At 49.6% G+C, this 18,661-nt stretch overlaps 1 protein-coding gene across 3 annotated transcripts in view; it reads right to left on the reverse strand.

Annotated features, from left to right (window-relative positions):
* The window catches only part of LOC137320726 (probable ATP-dependent RNA helicase DDX60), a 270,394-nt gene that overhangs the window by 231,601 nt on the left and 20,132 nt on the right, over nucleotides 1-18,661 (reverse strand). For 2 of the 3 annotated variants that reach the window (XM_067982445.1, XM_067982447.1), the window contains exon 2: nucleotides 8,812-8,881. In XM_067982445.1, the coding sequence (XP_067838546.1) occupies nucleotides 8,812-8,881 (70 nt within the window). Of the gene's footprint in view, nucleotides 1-8,811; nucleotides 8,882-12,106; nucleotides 12,160-18,661 lie in introns of those variants that run through there. The other variant, XM_067982446.1, reaches the window with a different exon arrangement.

An 18,661-nucleotide genomic window follows, 5' to 3' on the forward strand; every position in this document is an offset into this window, starting at 1 on the left:
CCTCACACTGCCATTAACACTCACACTCCAACCTCACACTGCCATTAACACACGCACTCCAACCTCACACTGCCATTAACACTCACACTCCAACCTCACACTGCGATTAACACACACACTCAAATCTCACACTGCCATTAACACACGCACTCCAACCTCACACTGCCATTAACACTCACACTCCAACCTCACACTGCCATTAACACTCACACTCCAACCTCACACTGCCATTAACACTCACACTTCAATCTCACACTGCCATTAACACTCACACTCCAATCTCACACTGCCATTAACACACACACTCCAATCTCACACTGCTATCAACACTCACACTCCAACCTCACACTGCCATTAACACACACACTCCAACCTCACACTGCCATTAACACTCACACTCCAACCTCACACTGCCATTAACACTCACACTCCAACCTCACACTGCCATTAACACACACACTCCAACCTCACACTGCCATTAACACACACACTCCAACCTCACACTGCCATTAACACTCACACTCCAACCTCACACTGCCATTAACACACACACTCCCACCTCACACTGCCATTAATACACACACTCCAACCTCACACTGCCATTAACACACACACTCCAATCTCACACTGCCATTATCACTCACACTCCAACCTCACACTGCCATTAACACACACACTCCAATCTCACACTGCCATTAACACTCACACTCCAACCTCACACTGCCATTATCACTCACACTCCAACCTCACACTGCCATTAACACACACACTCCAATCTCACACTGCCATTATCACACACACTCCAATCTCACACTGCGATTAACACACACACTCCAACCTCACACTGCGATTAACACACACACTCCAATCTCACACTGCCATTAACACTCACACTCCCACCTCACACTGCCATTAACACTCACACTCCAACCTCACACTGCCATTATTACACACACTCCAACCTCACACTGCGATTAACACTCACACTCCAACCTCACACTGCGATTAACACACACACTCCAATCTCACACTGCCATTAACACTCACACTCCCACCTCACACTGCCATTAACACTCACACTCCAACCTCACACTGCCATTAACACACACACTCCAATCTCACACTGCGATTATCACTCACACTCCAACCTCACACTGCCATTAACACACACACTCCAATCTCACACTGCGATTAACACACACACTCCAACCTCACACTGCCATTAACACACACACTCCAACCTCACAATGCCATTAACACACACACTCCAATCTCACACTGCCATTAACACACACACTCCAACCTCACAATGCCATTAACACACACACTCCAACCTCACACTGCCATTATCACTCACACTCCAACCTCACACTGCCATTAATACACACACTCCAACCTCACACTGCCATTAACACTCACACTCCAACCTCACACTGCCATTATCACTCACACTCCAACCTCACACTGCCATTAACACACACACTCCAATCTCACACTGCCATTATCACACACACTCCAATCTCACACTGCGATTAACACTCACACTCCAATCTCACACTGCCATTAACACACACACTCCAACCTCACACTGCCATTAACACTCACACTCCAACCTCACACTGCGATTAACACACACACTCCAATCTCACACTGCCATTAACACTCACACTCCCACCTCACACTGCCATTAACACTCACACTCCAATCTCACACTGCCATTAACACACACACTCCAATCTCACACTGCCATTAACACACACACTCCAATCTCACACTGCCATTGACACACACACTCCAACCTCACAATGCCATTAACACACAGACTCCAACCTCACAATGCCATTAACACACAGACTCCAACCTCACAATGCCATTAACACACACACTCCAACCTCACACTGCCATTAACACTCACACTCCAACCTCACACTGCCATTAACACTCACACTCCAACCTCACAATGCCATTAACACACAGACTCCAACCTCACACTGCCATTAACACTCACACTCCAATCTCACACTGCCATTAACACTCACACTCCAATCTCACACTGCCATTAACACTCACACTCCAACCTCACAATGCCATTAACACACACACTCCAACCTCACACTGCCATTATCACTCACACTCCAACCTCACACTGCCATTAACACTCACACTCCAATCTCACACTGCCATTAACACTCACACTCCAACCTCACAATGCCATTAACACACAGACTCCAACCTCACACTGCCATTATCACTCACACTCCAACCTCACACTGCCATTAACACACACACTCCAACCTCACACTGCCATTATCACTCACACTCCAACCTCACACTGCCATTAACACTCACACTCCAACCTCACAATGCCATTAACACACAGACTCCAACCTCACACTGCCATTATCACTCACACTCCAACCTCACACTGCCATTAACACACACACTCCAACCTCACACTGCCATTAACACTCACACTCCAATCTCACACTGCCATTAACACTCACACTCCAATCTCACACTGCCATTAACACACACACTCCAATCTCACACTGCCATTAACACTCACACTCCAACCTCACACTGCCATTAACACTCACACTTCAATCTCACACTGCGATCAACACTCACACTCCAACCTCACACTGCCATTAACACACACACTTCAATCTCACACTGCGATTAACACACACACTCCAATCTCACACTGCCATTAACACACACACTCCAACCTCACACTGCGATTAACACACACACTCCAATCTCACACTGCCATTAACACACACACTCCAACCTCACACTGCCATTAACACTCACACTCCAACCTCACACTGCCATTAACACACACACTCCCACCTCACACTGCCATTAATACACACACTCCAACCTCACACTGCCATTAACACACACACTCCAATCTCACACTGCCATTATCACTCACACTCCAACCTCACACTGCCATTAATACACACACTCCAACCTCACACTGCCATTAACACTCACACTCCAACCTCACACTGCCATTATCACTCACACTCCAACCTCACACTGCCATTAACACACACACTCCAATCTCACACTGCCATTATCACACACACTCCAATCTCACACTGCGATTAACACACACACTCCAACCTCACACTGCGATTAACACACACACTCCAATCTCACACTGCCATTAACACTCACACTCCCACCTCACACTGCCATTAACACTCACACTCCAACCTCACACTGCCATTAACGCACACACTCCAACCTCACACTGCGATTAACACACACACTCCAACCTCACACTGCGATTAACACACACACTCCAAACTCACACTGCCATTAACACTCACACTCCCACCTCACACTGCCATTAACACTCACACTCCAACCTCACACTGCCATTAACACTCACACTCCAATCTCACACTGCGATTATCACTCACACTCCAACCTCACACTGCCATTAACACTCACACTCCAATCTCACACTGCGATTAACACACACACTCCAATCTCACACTGCGATTAACACACACACTCCAATCTCACACTGCCATTAACACACACACTCCAACCTCACAATGCCATTAACACACACACTCCAACCTCACACTGCGATTAACACACACACTCCAACCTCACACTGCCATGAACACTCACACTTCAATCTCACACTGCCATTAACACTCACACTCCAATCTCACACTGCGATTAACACACACACTCCAAACTCACACTGCCATTAACACTCACACTCCCACCTCACACTGCCATTAACACTCACACTCCAATCTCACACTGCGATTATCACTCACACTCCAACCTCACACTGCCATTAACACTCACACTCCAATCTCACACTGCGATTAACACACACACTCCAATCTCACACTGCCATTAACACACAGACTCCAACCTCACACTGCCATTATCACTCACACTCCAACCTCACACTGCCATTAACACACACACTCCAACCTCACACTGCCATTAACACACACACTCCCACCTCACACTGCCATTAACACACACACTCCAATCTCACACTGCGATTATCACTCACACTCCAACCTCACACTGCCATTAACACACACACTCCAATCTCACACTGCGATTAACACACACACTCCAATCTCACACTGCCATTAACACTCACACTCCAATCTCACACTGCCATTAACACTCACACTCCAACCTCACACTGCCATTAACACACACACTCCAATCTCACACTGCGATTAACACACACACTCCAATCTCACACTGCCATTAACACTCACACTCCAATCTCACACTGCCATTAACACTCACACTCCAACCTCACACTGCGATTAACACACACACTCCAATCTCACACTGCCATTAACACTCACACTCCAATCTCACACTGCCATTAACACTCACACTCCAACCTCACACTGCCATTAACACACACACTCCAACCTCACACTGCGATTAACACACACACTCCAACCTCACACTGCCATTAACACTCAAACTCCAATCTCACACTGCCATTAACACTCACACTCCAACCTCACACTGCCATTAACACACACACTCCAACCTCACACTGCGATTAACACACACACTCCAATCTCACACTGCCATTAACACTCACACTCCAATCTCACACTGCCATTAACACTCACACTCCAACCTCACACTGCCATTAACACTCACACTCCAACCTCACACTGCCATTAACACACACACTCCAACCTCACACTGCCATTAACACTCAAACTCCAACCTCACACTGCCATTAACACACACACTCCAATCTCACACTGCCATTAACACTCACACTCCAACCTCACACTGCCATTAACACACGCACTCCAAACACACACTGCCATTAACACACACACTCCAACCTCACACTGCCATTAACACACACACTCCAATCTCACACTGCCATTAACACTCACACTCCAATCTCACACTGCCATTAACACACACACTCCAACCTCACACTGCCATTAACACACACACTCCAATCTCACACTGCCATTAACACACACACTCCAACCTCACACTGCCATTAACACACACACTCCAACCTCACACTGCCATTAACACACACACTCCAATCTCACACTGCCATTAACACACACACTCCAACCTCACACTGCCATTAACACACACACTCCAACCTCACACTGCCATTAACACACACACTCCAACCTCACACTGCCATTAACACACACACTCCAATCTCACACTGCCATTAACACACACACTCCAATCTCACACTGCCATTAACACTCACACTCCAATCTCACACTGCCATTAACACTCACACTCCAACCTCACACTGCCATTAACACACACACTCAAATCTCACACTGCCATTAACACACGCACTCCAAACACACACTGCCATTAACACTCACACTCCCACCTCACACTGCCATTAACACTCACACTCCAACCTCACACTGCCATTAACACTCACACTCCAATCTCACACTGCCATTAACACTCACACTCCAATCTCACACTGCCATTAACACTCACACTCCAACCTCACACTGCCATTAACACTCACACTCCAATCTCACACTGCCATTAACACTCACACTCCAATCTCACACTGCCATTAACACACACACTCCAATCTCACACTGCCATTAACACACACACTCCAATCTCACACTGCCATTAACACACACACTCCAATCTCACACTGCCATTATCACTCACACTCCAACCTCACACTGCCATTAACACACACACTCCAACCTCACACTGCCATTAACACACACACTCCAATCTCACACTGCCATTAACACTCCCACTCCCACCTCACACTGCGATTAACACACACACTCCAATCTCACACTGCCATTAACACACACACTCCAATCTCACACTGCCATTAACACACACACTCCAATCTCACACTGCCATTATCACTCACACTCCAACCTCACACTGCCATTAACACTCACACTCCAACCTCACACTGCCATTAACACACACACTCCAACCTCACACTGCCATTAACACACACACTCCAATCTCACACTGCCATTAACACTCCCACTCCCACCTCACACTGCCATTAACACACACACTCCAATCTCACACTGCCATTAACACACACACTCCAATCTCACACTGCCATTAACACACACACTCCAATCTCACACTGCCATTAACACTCACACTCCAATCTCACACTGCCATTAACACTCACACTCCAATCTCACACTGCCATTAGCACTCACACTCCAACCTCACACTGCCATTAACACTCACACTCCAATCTCACACTGCCATTAACACACACACTCCAAACACACACTGCCATTAACACTCACACTCCCACCTCACACTGCCATTAACACTCACACTCCAATCTCACACTGCCATTAACACACACACTCCAAACACACACTGCCATTAACACTCACACTCCCACCTCACACTGCCATTAACACTCACACTCCAACCTCACACTGCCATTAACACTCACACTCCAATCTCACACTGCCATTAACACACACACTCCAAACACACACTGCCATTAACACTCACACTCCCACCTCACACTGCCATTAACACACACACTCCAACCTCACACTGCCATTAACACACATACTCCAATCTCACACTGCCATTAACACACACACTCCAACCTCACACTGCCATTAACACACACACTCCCACCTCACACTGCCATTAACACTCACACTCCCACCTCACACTGCCATTAACACTCACACTCCAATCTCACACTGCCGTTAACACTCACACTCCAATCTCACACTGCCATTAACACACACACTCCCACCTCACACTGCCATTAACACTCACACTCCCACCTCACACTGCCATTCACACACACACTCCCACCTCACACTGCCATTAACACACACACTCCAATCTCACACTGCCATTAACACTCACACTCCAATCTCACACTGCCATTAACACACACACTCCAATCTCACACTGCCATTAACACTCACACTCCAATCTCACACTGCCATTAACACTCACACTCCAATCTCACACTGCCATTAACACACACACTCCAATCTCACACTGCCATTAACACTCACACTCCAACCTCACACTGCCATTAACACTCACACTCCAACCTCACACTGCCATTAACACTCACACTCCAACCTCACACTGCCATTAACACACACACTCCAACCTCACACTGCCATTAACACACACACTCCAACCTCACACTGCCATTAACACACACACTCCAACCTCACAGTGCGATTAACACACACACTCCAACCTCACACTGCCATTAACACACACACTCCAACCTCACAGTGCGATTAACACACACACTCCAACCTCACACTGCCATTAACACACACACTCCAACCTCACACTGCCATTAACACACACACTCCAACCTCACACTGCCATTAACACACACACTCCAACCTCACACTGCGATTAACACACACACTCCAACCTCACACTGCCATTAACACACACACTCCAACCTCACACTGCCATTAACACACACACTCCAACCTCACAGTGCGATTAACACACACACTCCAACCTCACACTGCCATTAACACACACACTCCAATCTCACACTGCCATTAACACACACACTCCAACCTCACACTGCCATTAACACTCACACTCCAATCTCACACTGCCATTAACACACACACTCCAACCTCACACTGCCATTAACACTCACACTCCAATCTCACACTGCCATTAACACTCACACTCCAACCTCACACTGCGATTAACACACACACTCCAACCTCACACTGCCATTAACACACACACTCCAATCTCACACTGCCATTAACACTCACACTCCAACCTCACACTGCGATTAACACACACACTCCAACCTCACACTGCCATTAACACTCACACTCCAACCTCACACTGCCATTAACACACACACTCCAACCTCACACTGCCATTAACACTCACACTCCAACCTCACACTGCCATTAACACACACACTCCAACCTCACACTGCGATTAACACACACACTCCAACCTCACACTGCCATTAACACACACACTCCAACCTCACACTGCCATTAACACACACACTCCAACCTCACAATGCCATTAACACACACACTCCAACCTCACACTGCCATTAACACACACACTCCAACCTCACACTGCCATTAACACTCACACTCCAATCTCACACTGCCATTAACACACACACTCCAATCTCACACTGCGATTAACACTCACACTCCAATCTCACACTGCGATTAACACACACACTCCAACCTCACAGTGCGATTAACACACACACTCCAACCTCACACTGCCATTAACACACACACTCCAACCTCACAGTGCGATTAACACTCACACTCCAACCTCACACTGCCATTAACACACACACTCCAACCTCACACTGCCCTTAACACACACACTCCCACCTCACACTGCGATTAACACACACACTCCCACCTCACACTGCCATTAACACACACACTCCAACCTCACACTGCCATTAACACACACACTCCAACCTCACACTGCCCTTAACACACACACTCCCACCTCACACTGCGATTAACACACACACTCCCACCTCACACTGCCATTAACACACACACTCCCACCTCACACTGCCATTAACACACACACTCCCACCTCACACTGCCATTAACACACACACTCTATCCTCACACTGACTTCACACAGACTCAGCTTTGGAGTGCCATTAATACACAGACATTGTAACCTCACACTGCTACGAAAACAATTTATCCTCAAATCCCTATTGGTATAACTCTCCAACGAAAAAGTGTGATTAATCTGTGGGTGGAAAAGATAAATACTTACTGGCCTCGTGTAAAGATGATTGTCAAATAACGTGATAACCGACTCAAAGTCTTCAATTTCCCTTTTTCTTCTGAAAAACAATTTTCGAACTATGATGATTATCTTATAAGATAGAAATCAGAGACAGATTCAACATAACTGCCCGTATGGGGCAAGGTTTTGAAAGGAAAGCGAGCGTGCGTTGGGGGCAAAGAAAATCGGGATCTTCTGGAGCGGGCAGGAATCCCGGCTCCAACCCGTCGAAAAACGCGCACGGCCCAGAGTCAGCCCGGCGTTCCCGAACCCGGAAGTCCCGCCGGCAATTAAAGCCGGCGGGATGATATTTAAATCACTAAATCAAGTATTTAAAGTACTTGAATTGTACATAAATCAAATTAGCAAGGAAGGCAAGCAATTTCAACGCTGCCTCAACGTGTTTCCCGTGTTGTGTGAAACACTCCGTGGGAAAGTAGTCGGGTTTCAGCCGTCAGCCATTTGGCCATTTAAATCCCTGATTGACAGACGGGGATAAAAGGTGAGTTATTGTAGCAGGGCACTCAGTTCTCTCAGACAAACTTTTGGCTGGGAGATCTTTGTGTTTAGACTGAAAATTCTTGGTTTCCACTCAGAATTGTTCTGTTTATATGTATTTGCCAACTTTTCGGCCCCCCTCAAACTGACGCCATCAGGATGGGGGGCACGATGGCTGCATTCACCACTGCACCAGAGTACGAGGGACATCACCATCCTCGTCAGGCATGGTGTACACTTCCGCCACTTGTAGCTCCACAACACAGTGCTGCGTCACAGGGACCTGCACAAGAGCAGAGAGGGCAACAACGGAGGGAGCAATGTCGCAGGAGGCACTACCCTCGTCAGAGGGTCTCCAGACCGAGGCTCAGCTTCCTGGACCTCTCTGAGGAGCAGTGCATACGGAGGCTCAGAGTCAGTCGCCAGGTGGTCGCAGACGCCTGCAGCCTCCTTCATGCCGAGCTGCTCCCGACTGGGCCCGGCAGCATCTCATTACCCGTCGCTGTTAAAGTGACCACTGCCCTCAACTTCTTCACCTCCGGATCATTCCAGGGTACCACCGGGGACATCACCAGGGTCTCTCAGTCGTCTGCCCACATGTGCATAAGGCAGGTCACCGACGGTTTGTTTCGCAGGGCCTCGCATTACGTCAACTTCCCCATCAACGACCTCAGCCAGACGGAGAGGGCAGTGGGATTCCACTCTGTGGCTGGCTTCCCACGGGTGCAGGGTGTAATCGATTGCACCCATATAGCAATACAAACACCTCCACATGGGGAGCCAGGACTGTTCATCAACAGAAAGAGACATCACTCTGTCAGTTCAGCTCGTTTGTGACCATTAGAAATTATTCCTTCACGTGTGCGCCAGATTGCTGGCAGCTGCCACGATTCGTTCATTCTGAGGGAATCCAACATCCCGGGACTCTTCCACGCACCAAACACCCTTAAGGGCTGGCTCCTCGGGGACAAGGGACACCCGTGGCTGATGACCCCTCTGAGGAACCCCATCAGTGATACAACGACAGCCACATCGCCACCAGGTCTGTAATTGAACATGGGATAGGGCCGCTGAAGATGAGATTTCGGTGCCTCGATCGTTCTGGGGGAGCGCTTCAATACGCACCAGTGAGAGTGGGTCGCATTATAGTAGTGTGTTGTGTCCTGCACAACATGGCGCAACAGAGAGGGGTACCGGTTGATGGGTCCCCATGTCCTCATCCAGCATCCACATCTGCAATGAACGTTGAGGAGGAGCAGCAGCAGCAGGAGGAGGAGGAGGAGAAGCAGGAGGAACCCATGGGCAGAGCAGCGGCTCACCTGGCTGCTCGTGAGGCCAGGGAGTCACTGATATGTGAACACTTCTCATAAGGAGATCACAAAGTGAGAATAGTCCAGTCCTCAGACCACCTAGAAAGAGCAGCGCCGACACCAGCAGCCCCCCCGACCCACCCCTCACAAAACAGTCCTGCAACTACAGATACACCCACCGTAAAGTCACCCACTGGGTGGCATCAAGTCTCGCCGTTCATGAAAAGGCGTTATCACAAAAGGCAGTCAAGAACGGGCTAGACGTGGCAGTAGTGGTGAGAAGCATAACATTTAATGTGACTTTATCAAAAACCAAATATAAATGAAAAACATGACAGTCTGTCAGACACCCTTGTGCATACCCTTCGTGATTACAAAACCTTCGCCTTTCTCTTCCGACTGCTTTTACGTGGTTCATCCCCTGTGGCTGCAGCAGAGATAGTGGCACGTTGCTCATGTTCATGCCCAGACTGCTTAGATGCTTTTGGCCTATGCCGAGGGTCCCGCCAAAGACTGATCCGCCTGCACCTGTGCAGGGGCAGACTCGGCCACCTGGAGAGGAGGCAGGATTGCGGGTACTGGTTGAGAGCGGGGGGGCAACAGGTGAGACGTGGGAATGCGTCGAATGGCGTCCCCACTTCCATGTCCCCTTTCGCCATCATCCCTCTCCTGGGTCAGGCCCACATCACTCCTTCCACCCTGCTGGAGAACAGTTTGGAGGACATGTGTGATGCCTTGTAAGCCCAGTTGTAAAGTTTCTGGCTGCCTGTTTAAGGCGGCAGAATGTTGTTCACGGCCTGAATGGACTCATTTATGAGCAATGCCTGAAGCTCAATGGAGGTTGGCCTTCTCTCCATCGCAGACATTCCCGCACTTACCTGTGACACTATCTCAGACATTCCCGCACTTACCTGTGGCACTATCTCAGACATTCCTGCACTTACCTGTGACACTATCTCAGACATTCCCGCACTTACCTGTGGCACTATCTCAGACATTCCCGCACTTACCTGTGAAACTATCTCAGACATTCCCGCACTTACCTGCGGCACTATCTCAGACATTCCCGCACTTACCTGCGACACTATCTCAGACATTCCCGCACTTACCTGCGACACTATCTCAGACATTCCCGCACTTACCTGCGACACTATCTCAGAGATTCCCTCATGCACCTGTGCCACCATTCCACTCATGCAGGAGTTGGACTCCTCCATCCTCTGCGCGATTGTGGAGAGTGTGCGTGGCACCTGTTCCAGTACCTCACAAATGTGCTGCTGCCCCTCGATCATTCTCCTTTTAAAAGATGGCCCCCAGGGTTCAGCATCAGCATCCAGCTGAGCAGAGCCTGGAGAGGAGTGCTCCCACCAACGCAGACTCTCCACAGCTGCCCCTGCCACCAGTGTCTGCTCGTGCTCACTTTTCTGTGGTGATTCACCAGGTGCCAACCCAACTAACTGACTACTAGCACCCACCGAGGTGTGAGTATCTGCGCTGGTGGATCGCTCACTAAGATGTGACGGTGCGCCCTCAGAGGCCGGGAGCTCCTCTGAGAAATCGCCCTCTCCCATCACTGCGGTCGTTGAATGGCCTGTAAGAGAACAGAAGGCAATATTAAGCATCATCACAGATGTGTCATGCTTCGATGAGCTTACTGAGGTGTTCAACATGCCAATCATTGTTAACATCAATTCATGTTCTGTGTGATGAATATTAAAATTGTGTCACCAGACTATTTTTTTATTCGTTCACGGGATGTGGGCGTCGCTGGCGAGGACAGCATTTATTGCCCATCCCTAATTGCCCTTGAGAAGGTGGTGGTGAGCTGCCTTCTTGAACCGCTGCAGTCCGTGTGGTGACGGTTCTCCCACAGTGCTGTTAGGAAGGGAGTTCCAGGATTTTGACCCAGCGACGATGAAGAAACGGCGATATATTTCCAAGTCCCAATGGTGTGTGACTTGGAGGGGAACATGCAGGTGGTGTTGTTCCCATGTGCCTGCTGCCCTTGTCCTTCTAGGTGGTAGAGGTCGCGGGTTTGGGAGGTGCTGTTGAAGAAGCCTTGGCGAGTTGCTGCAGTGCATCCTGTGGATGGTGCACACTGCAGCCACTGTGCGCCGGTGGTGAAGGGAGTGAATGTTGAGGGTGGTGGAAGGGATGCCAATCAAGTGGGCTGCTTTGTCATGGATGGTGTTGAGCTTCTTGAGTGTTGTTGGAGCTGCACTCATCCAGGCAAGTGGAGAGTATTCCGTCACACTCCTGCCTTGTGCCTTGTAGATGGTAGAAAGGCTTTGGGGAGTCAGGAGGTGAGTTACTCGCCGCAGAATGCCCAGCCTCTGACCTGCTCTCGTAGCCACAGTATTTATATGACTGGTCCAGTTAAGTTTCTGGTCAATGGTGACCCCCAGGATGTTGATGGTGGGGGATTCGGCGATGGTAATGCCATTGAATGTCAAGGGGAGGTGGTTAGACTCTCTCTCTTGTTGGAGATGGTCATTGCCTGGCACTTATCTGGCGCGAATATTACTTGCCACTTATGAGCCCAAGCCTGGATGTTGTCCAGGTCGTGCTGCATGCGGGCTCGGATTACTTCATTATCTGAAGGGTTGCGAATGGAACTGAACACTGTGCAATCATCAGCGAACATCCCTATTTCTGACCATATGATGGAGGGAAGATCATTGATGAAGCAACTGAAGATGGTTGGGCCTTGGACACTGCCCTGAGGAACTCCTGCAGCAATGTCCTGGGGCTGAGATGATTGGCCTCCAACAACCACTACCATCTTCCTTTGTGCTAGGTATGACTCCAGCCATTGGAGAGTTTTCCCCCTGATTCCCATTGATTTCAATTTCACTAGGGCTCCTTGGTGCCACATTCAGTCAAATGCTGCCTTGATGTCAAGGGCAGTCACTCTCACCTCACCTCTGGAATTCAGCTCTTTTGTCCATGTTTGGACCAAGGCTGTAATGAGGTCTGGAGCCAAGTGGTCCTGGCGGAACCCGAACTGAGCATCGGTGAGCAGGTTATTTGTGAGCAAGTACAGCTACAACACTGGCATCTACCCGACAATGTGAAAAATTGCCCAGGTATGTCCTGTCCACTAAAAGCAGGACAAATCCAATCCGGCCAATTACCGTCCCATCAGTCTACTCTCAATCATCAGCAAAGTGATGGAAGGTGTTATCGACAGTGCTATCAAGCGGCACTTACTCACCAATAACCTGCTCACTGATGCTCAGTTTGGGTTCCGCCAGGACCATTCGGCTCCAGACCTCATTACAGCCTTGGTCCAAACATGGACAAAAGAGCTGAATTCCAGAGGTGAGGTGAGAGTGACTGCCCTTGACGTCAAGGCAGCATTTAACCGAGTGTGGCACGAAGGAGCCCTCGTAAAATTGAAGTCAATGGGAATCAGGGGGAAAACTCTCCAGTGGCTGGAGTCATACCTAGCACAAAGGAAGATGGTAGTGGTTGTTGGAGACCAATCATCTCAGCCCCAGGACATTGCTGCAGGAGTTCCTCAGGGCAGTGTCCGAGGCCCAACCATCTTCAGCTGCTTCATCAATGACCTTCCCTCCATCATAAGGTCAGAAATGGGGATGTTCGCTGATGACTGCACAGTGTTCAGTTCCATTCGCAACCCCTCAAATAATGAAGCAGTCCGAGCCCGCATGCAGCACGACCTGGACAACATCCAGGCTTGGGCTCATAAGTGGCAAGTAATATTCGCGCCAGATAAGTGCCAGGCAATGACCATCTCCAACAAGAGAGAGAGTCTAACCACCTCCCCTTGACATTCAACAGCATTACCATCGCCGAATCCCCCACCATCAACATCCTGGGGGTCACCATTGACCAGAAACTTAACTGGACCAGCCATATAAATACTGTGGCTACAAGAGCAGGTCAGAGACTGGGTATTCTGCGGCGAGTGACTCACCTCCTGACTCCCCAAAGCCTTTCCACCATCTACAAGGCACAAGTCAGGAGTATGATGGAACACTCTCCACTTGCTTCGATGAGTGCAGCTCCAACAACACTCAAGAAGCTCGACACCATCCAAGAAAAAGCAGCCCGCTTGATTGGCACCCCATCCACCACCCTAAACATTCACTCCCTTCACCACCGGCGCACAGTGGCTGCAGTGTGTACCATCCACAGGATGCACTGCAGCAACTCGCCAAGGCTTCTTCGACAGCACCTCCCAAACCCGCGACCTCTACCATCTAGAAGAACAAGAGTAGCAGGCACATGGGAACAACACCACCTGCACGTTCCCCTCCAAGTCACACACCATCCCGACTTGGAAATATATCGCCGTTCCTTCATTGTCGCTGGGTCAAAATCCTGGAACTCCCTTCCTAACAGCACTGTGGGAGAACCGTCACCACACGGACTGCAGCGGTTCAAGAAGGCGGCTCACCACCACCTTCTCAAGGGCAATTAGGGATGGGCAATAAATGCCGGCCTCGCCAGCGACGCCCACATCCCCTGATTCCCATTGACTTCAATTTCACTAGGGCTCCTTGGTGTCACACTCGGTCAAATGCTGCCTTGATGTCAAGGGCAGTCACTCTCACCTCACCTCTGGAATTCAGCTCTTTTGTCCATGTTTGGACCAAGGCTGTAATGAGGTCTGGAGCCAAGTGGTCCTGGCGGAACCCGAACTGAGCATCAGTGAGCAGGTTATTGGTGAGCAAGTGCCGCTTGATAGCACTGTCGATGACACCTTCCATCACTTTGCTGATAATTGAGAGTAGACTGATGGGGCAGAATTGTCCGGATCGGATTTGTCCTGCTTTTTGTGGACAGGACATACCTGGGCAATTTTCCACATTGTCGGGTAGATGCCAGTGTTGTAGCTGTACTGGAACAGCTTGGCTAGAGGCGCACCAATTCTGGAGCACAAGTCTTCAGCACTACAGTCGGGATGTTATCGGGGCCCATAGCTTTTGCTGTATCCAGTGCACTCAGCTGTTTCTTGATTTCACATGGAGTGAATCGAATTGGCTGAAGACTGGATTCTGTGATGGTGGGGATATCGGGAGGAGGCCGAGATGGATCGTCCACTTGGCACTTCTGGCTGAAGATGGTTGCAAACACTTCAGCCTTGTCTTTTGCACTCACGTGCTGGATTCCGCCATCATTGAGAATGGGGATGTTTGCAGAGCCTCCTCCTCCCGTTAGTTGTTTAATTGTCCACCACCATTCACGACTGGATGTGGCAGGACTGCAGAGCTTTGATCTGATCCGTTGGTTGTGGAATCGCTTAGCTCTGTCTATAGCATGTTGCTTCCGCTGTTTAGCATGCATGTAGTCCTGAGTTGTAGCTTCACCGGGTTGGCACCTCATTTTTAGGTATGCCTGGTGCTGCTCATGGCATGCTCTTCTACACTCATCATTGAACCAGGGTTGATTCCCTAGCTTGCTGGTAATGGTAGAGTGAGGAATACTCCAGGCCATGAGGTTACAGATTGTGCTGGAATACAATTCTGCTGCTGCTGATGGCCCACAGCGCCTCATGGATGCCCAGTTTTGAGCTGCTAGATCTGTTCTGAATCTATCCCATTTAGCACGGTGGTAGTGCCACACAACACGTTGGATGGTGTCCTCAGTGCGAAGACGGGTCTTCGTCTCCACGAGGACTGTGCGGTGGTCACTCCTACCAATACTGTCACGACAGATGCATTTGCGATAGGTAGATTGGTGAGGACGAGGTCAAGTAAGTTTTTCCCTCGTGTTGGTTCGCTCACCACCTGCCGCAGGCCCAGTCTAGCAGCTATGTCCTTCAGGACTCAGCCAGCTCAGTCAGTAGTGGTGCTACCGAGCCAGTCTTGGTGATGGACATTGAAGTCCCCCACCCAGAGTACATTTTGTGCCCTTGCTACCCTCAGTGCATCCTCCAAGTGGTGCTCAACATGGAGGAGGACTGATTCATCAGCTGAGGGAGGACGGTCGGTGGTAATCAGCAGGAGGTTTCCTTGCCCATGTTTGACCTGATGCCATGAGATTTCATGGGGTCCAGTGTCAATATTGAGGACTCCCAGGGCCACTCCCTCCTGACTGTATATCACTGTACCGCCACTTCTGGTCGGTCTGTCCTGCCGGTGGGACAGGACATACCCAGGGATGGTGATGGAAGAGTCTGGGACGTTGGCTGAAAGATATGATTCTGTGAGTATGGCCATGTCAGGCTGTTGCTTGACTAGTCTGTGGGACAGCTCTCCCAATTTTGGCACAAGTCCCCAGGTGTTAGTGAGGAGGACTTTGCAGGGTCGACTGGGCTTGGTCTGCCTTTGTTGTGTCCAGTGCCTCGTGGTCAGATGCCGGGTGGTCCGTCCGGTTTTATTCTTTTTTTTAATTCGTTCATGGGATGTGGGCGTCGCTGGCGAGGCCGGCATTTATTGCCCATCCCTAATTGCCCTTGAGAAGGTGGTGGTGAGCCTTCTTATTATGACTTTTTTTTAGCGAGATTTTACAACTGAGTGGCTTGCTCGGCCATTTCAGAGGGCAATTAAGAATCAACCACATTGGGTCTGGAGTCACATATATGCCAGACCAGGTAAGGACGGCAGTTTTCCTTCCATAAAGGATGTGGAGATGCCGGTGATGGACTGGGGTGGACAAATGTAAGGAATCTTACAACATCAGGTTATAGTCCAACAATTTTATTTTAAAATCACAAGCTTTCGGAGATTATCCCCTTCGTCAGGTGAGTGAATGAATCAGAGGTTCTCAAATCGCATATCTTATATTAGGCTGGGACACCATCACACCAATCAAAAGGTGTCATTGGTGTTCAGACAGGTTAGCCACGGAAAACAGTAGGTCCCAGTATGCTGAATACATATTGTGTCAAATTACACAGACAGAGAGAAAGAGACCCATAAGGCAGAGAGAGAGAGAGAGAGAGAATATTAAAAACAGATAACTTTTTTTTCCCCTTGCTGGTGGGGTTATGTGTCGAGTGTCATGAACCCAAGATCCCGGTTGAGGCCGTCCTCATGGAACTTGGCTATCAATTTCTGCTCAACGCTTTTGCGTTGTCGTGTGTCTCGAAGGCCGCCTTGGAGAACGCTTACCCGAAGATCGGTGGCTGAATGTCCTTGACTGCTAAAGTGTTCCCCCACTGGGAGGGAACCCTCCTGTCTGGCGATTGTTGCGCGGTGTCCGTTCATCCGTTGTCGCAGTGTCTGCATGGTCTCGCCAATGTACCATGCATCCTTTCCTGCAATGTATGAGGTAGACAACGTTGGCCGAGTCACAGGAGTATGAACCATGTACCTGGTGGGTGGTGTCCTCTCATGTGATGGTGGTATCTGTGTCGATGATCTGGCATGTCTTGCAGAGGTTGCCGTGGCAGGGTTGTGTGGTGTCGTGGACGCTGTTCTCCTGAAAGCTGGGTAATTTGCTGCGAACGATGGTTGGGTGGCTGTTTAAAGGCGAGTAGTGGAGGCGTGGGGATGGCCTTAGCGAGGTGTTCGTCGTCATCGATGACATGTTGAAGGCTGCGGAGAACATGGCATAGTTTCTCCGCTCCGGGGAAGTACTGGACGGGGAAGGGTACTCTGTTGGTTGCGTCCCGTGTTTGTCTTCTGAGGAGGTCTATGTGATACTTCGCTGTGGCCCGTCGGAACTGTCGATCGACGAGTCGAGCGTCATATCCCGTTCTTACGAGGGCGTCTTTCAGCGTCTGTAGGTGTCCATCGCATTCCTCCTCGTCTGAGCAGATCCTGTGTATTCGCAGGGCCTGTCCATAGGGGATGGCCTCTTTGACGTGGTTGGGGTGGAAGCTGGAAAAGTGGAGCATCGTGAGGTTGTCCGTGGGCTTGCGGTAGAGTGAGATGCTGAGGTGCCCGTCTTTGATGGAGATTTGTGTGTCCAAGAAAGAAACCGATTCTGAGGAGTAGTCCATGGTGAGTTTGATGGTGGGATGGAACTTGTTGATGTTATCGTGTAGTCTCTTCAGTGATTCTTCGCCGTGGGTCCATAGAAAGAAAATGTCGTCGATGTATCTGGTGTATAGCGTT

This window comes from Heptranchias perlo, chromosome 4, assembly GCF_035084215.1.
Source record: "Heptranchias perlo isolate sHepPer1 chromosome 4, sHepPer1.hap1, whole genome shotgun sequence".
NCBI lineage: Eukaryota > Metazoa > Chordata > Chondrichthyes > Hexanchiformes > Hexanchidae > Heptranchias > Heptranchias perlo.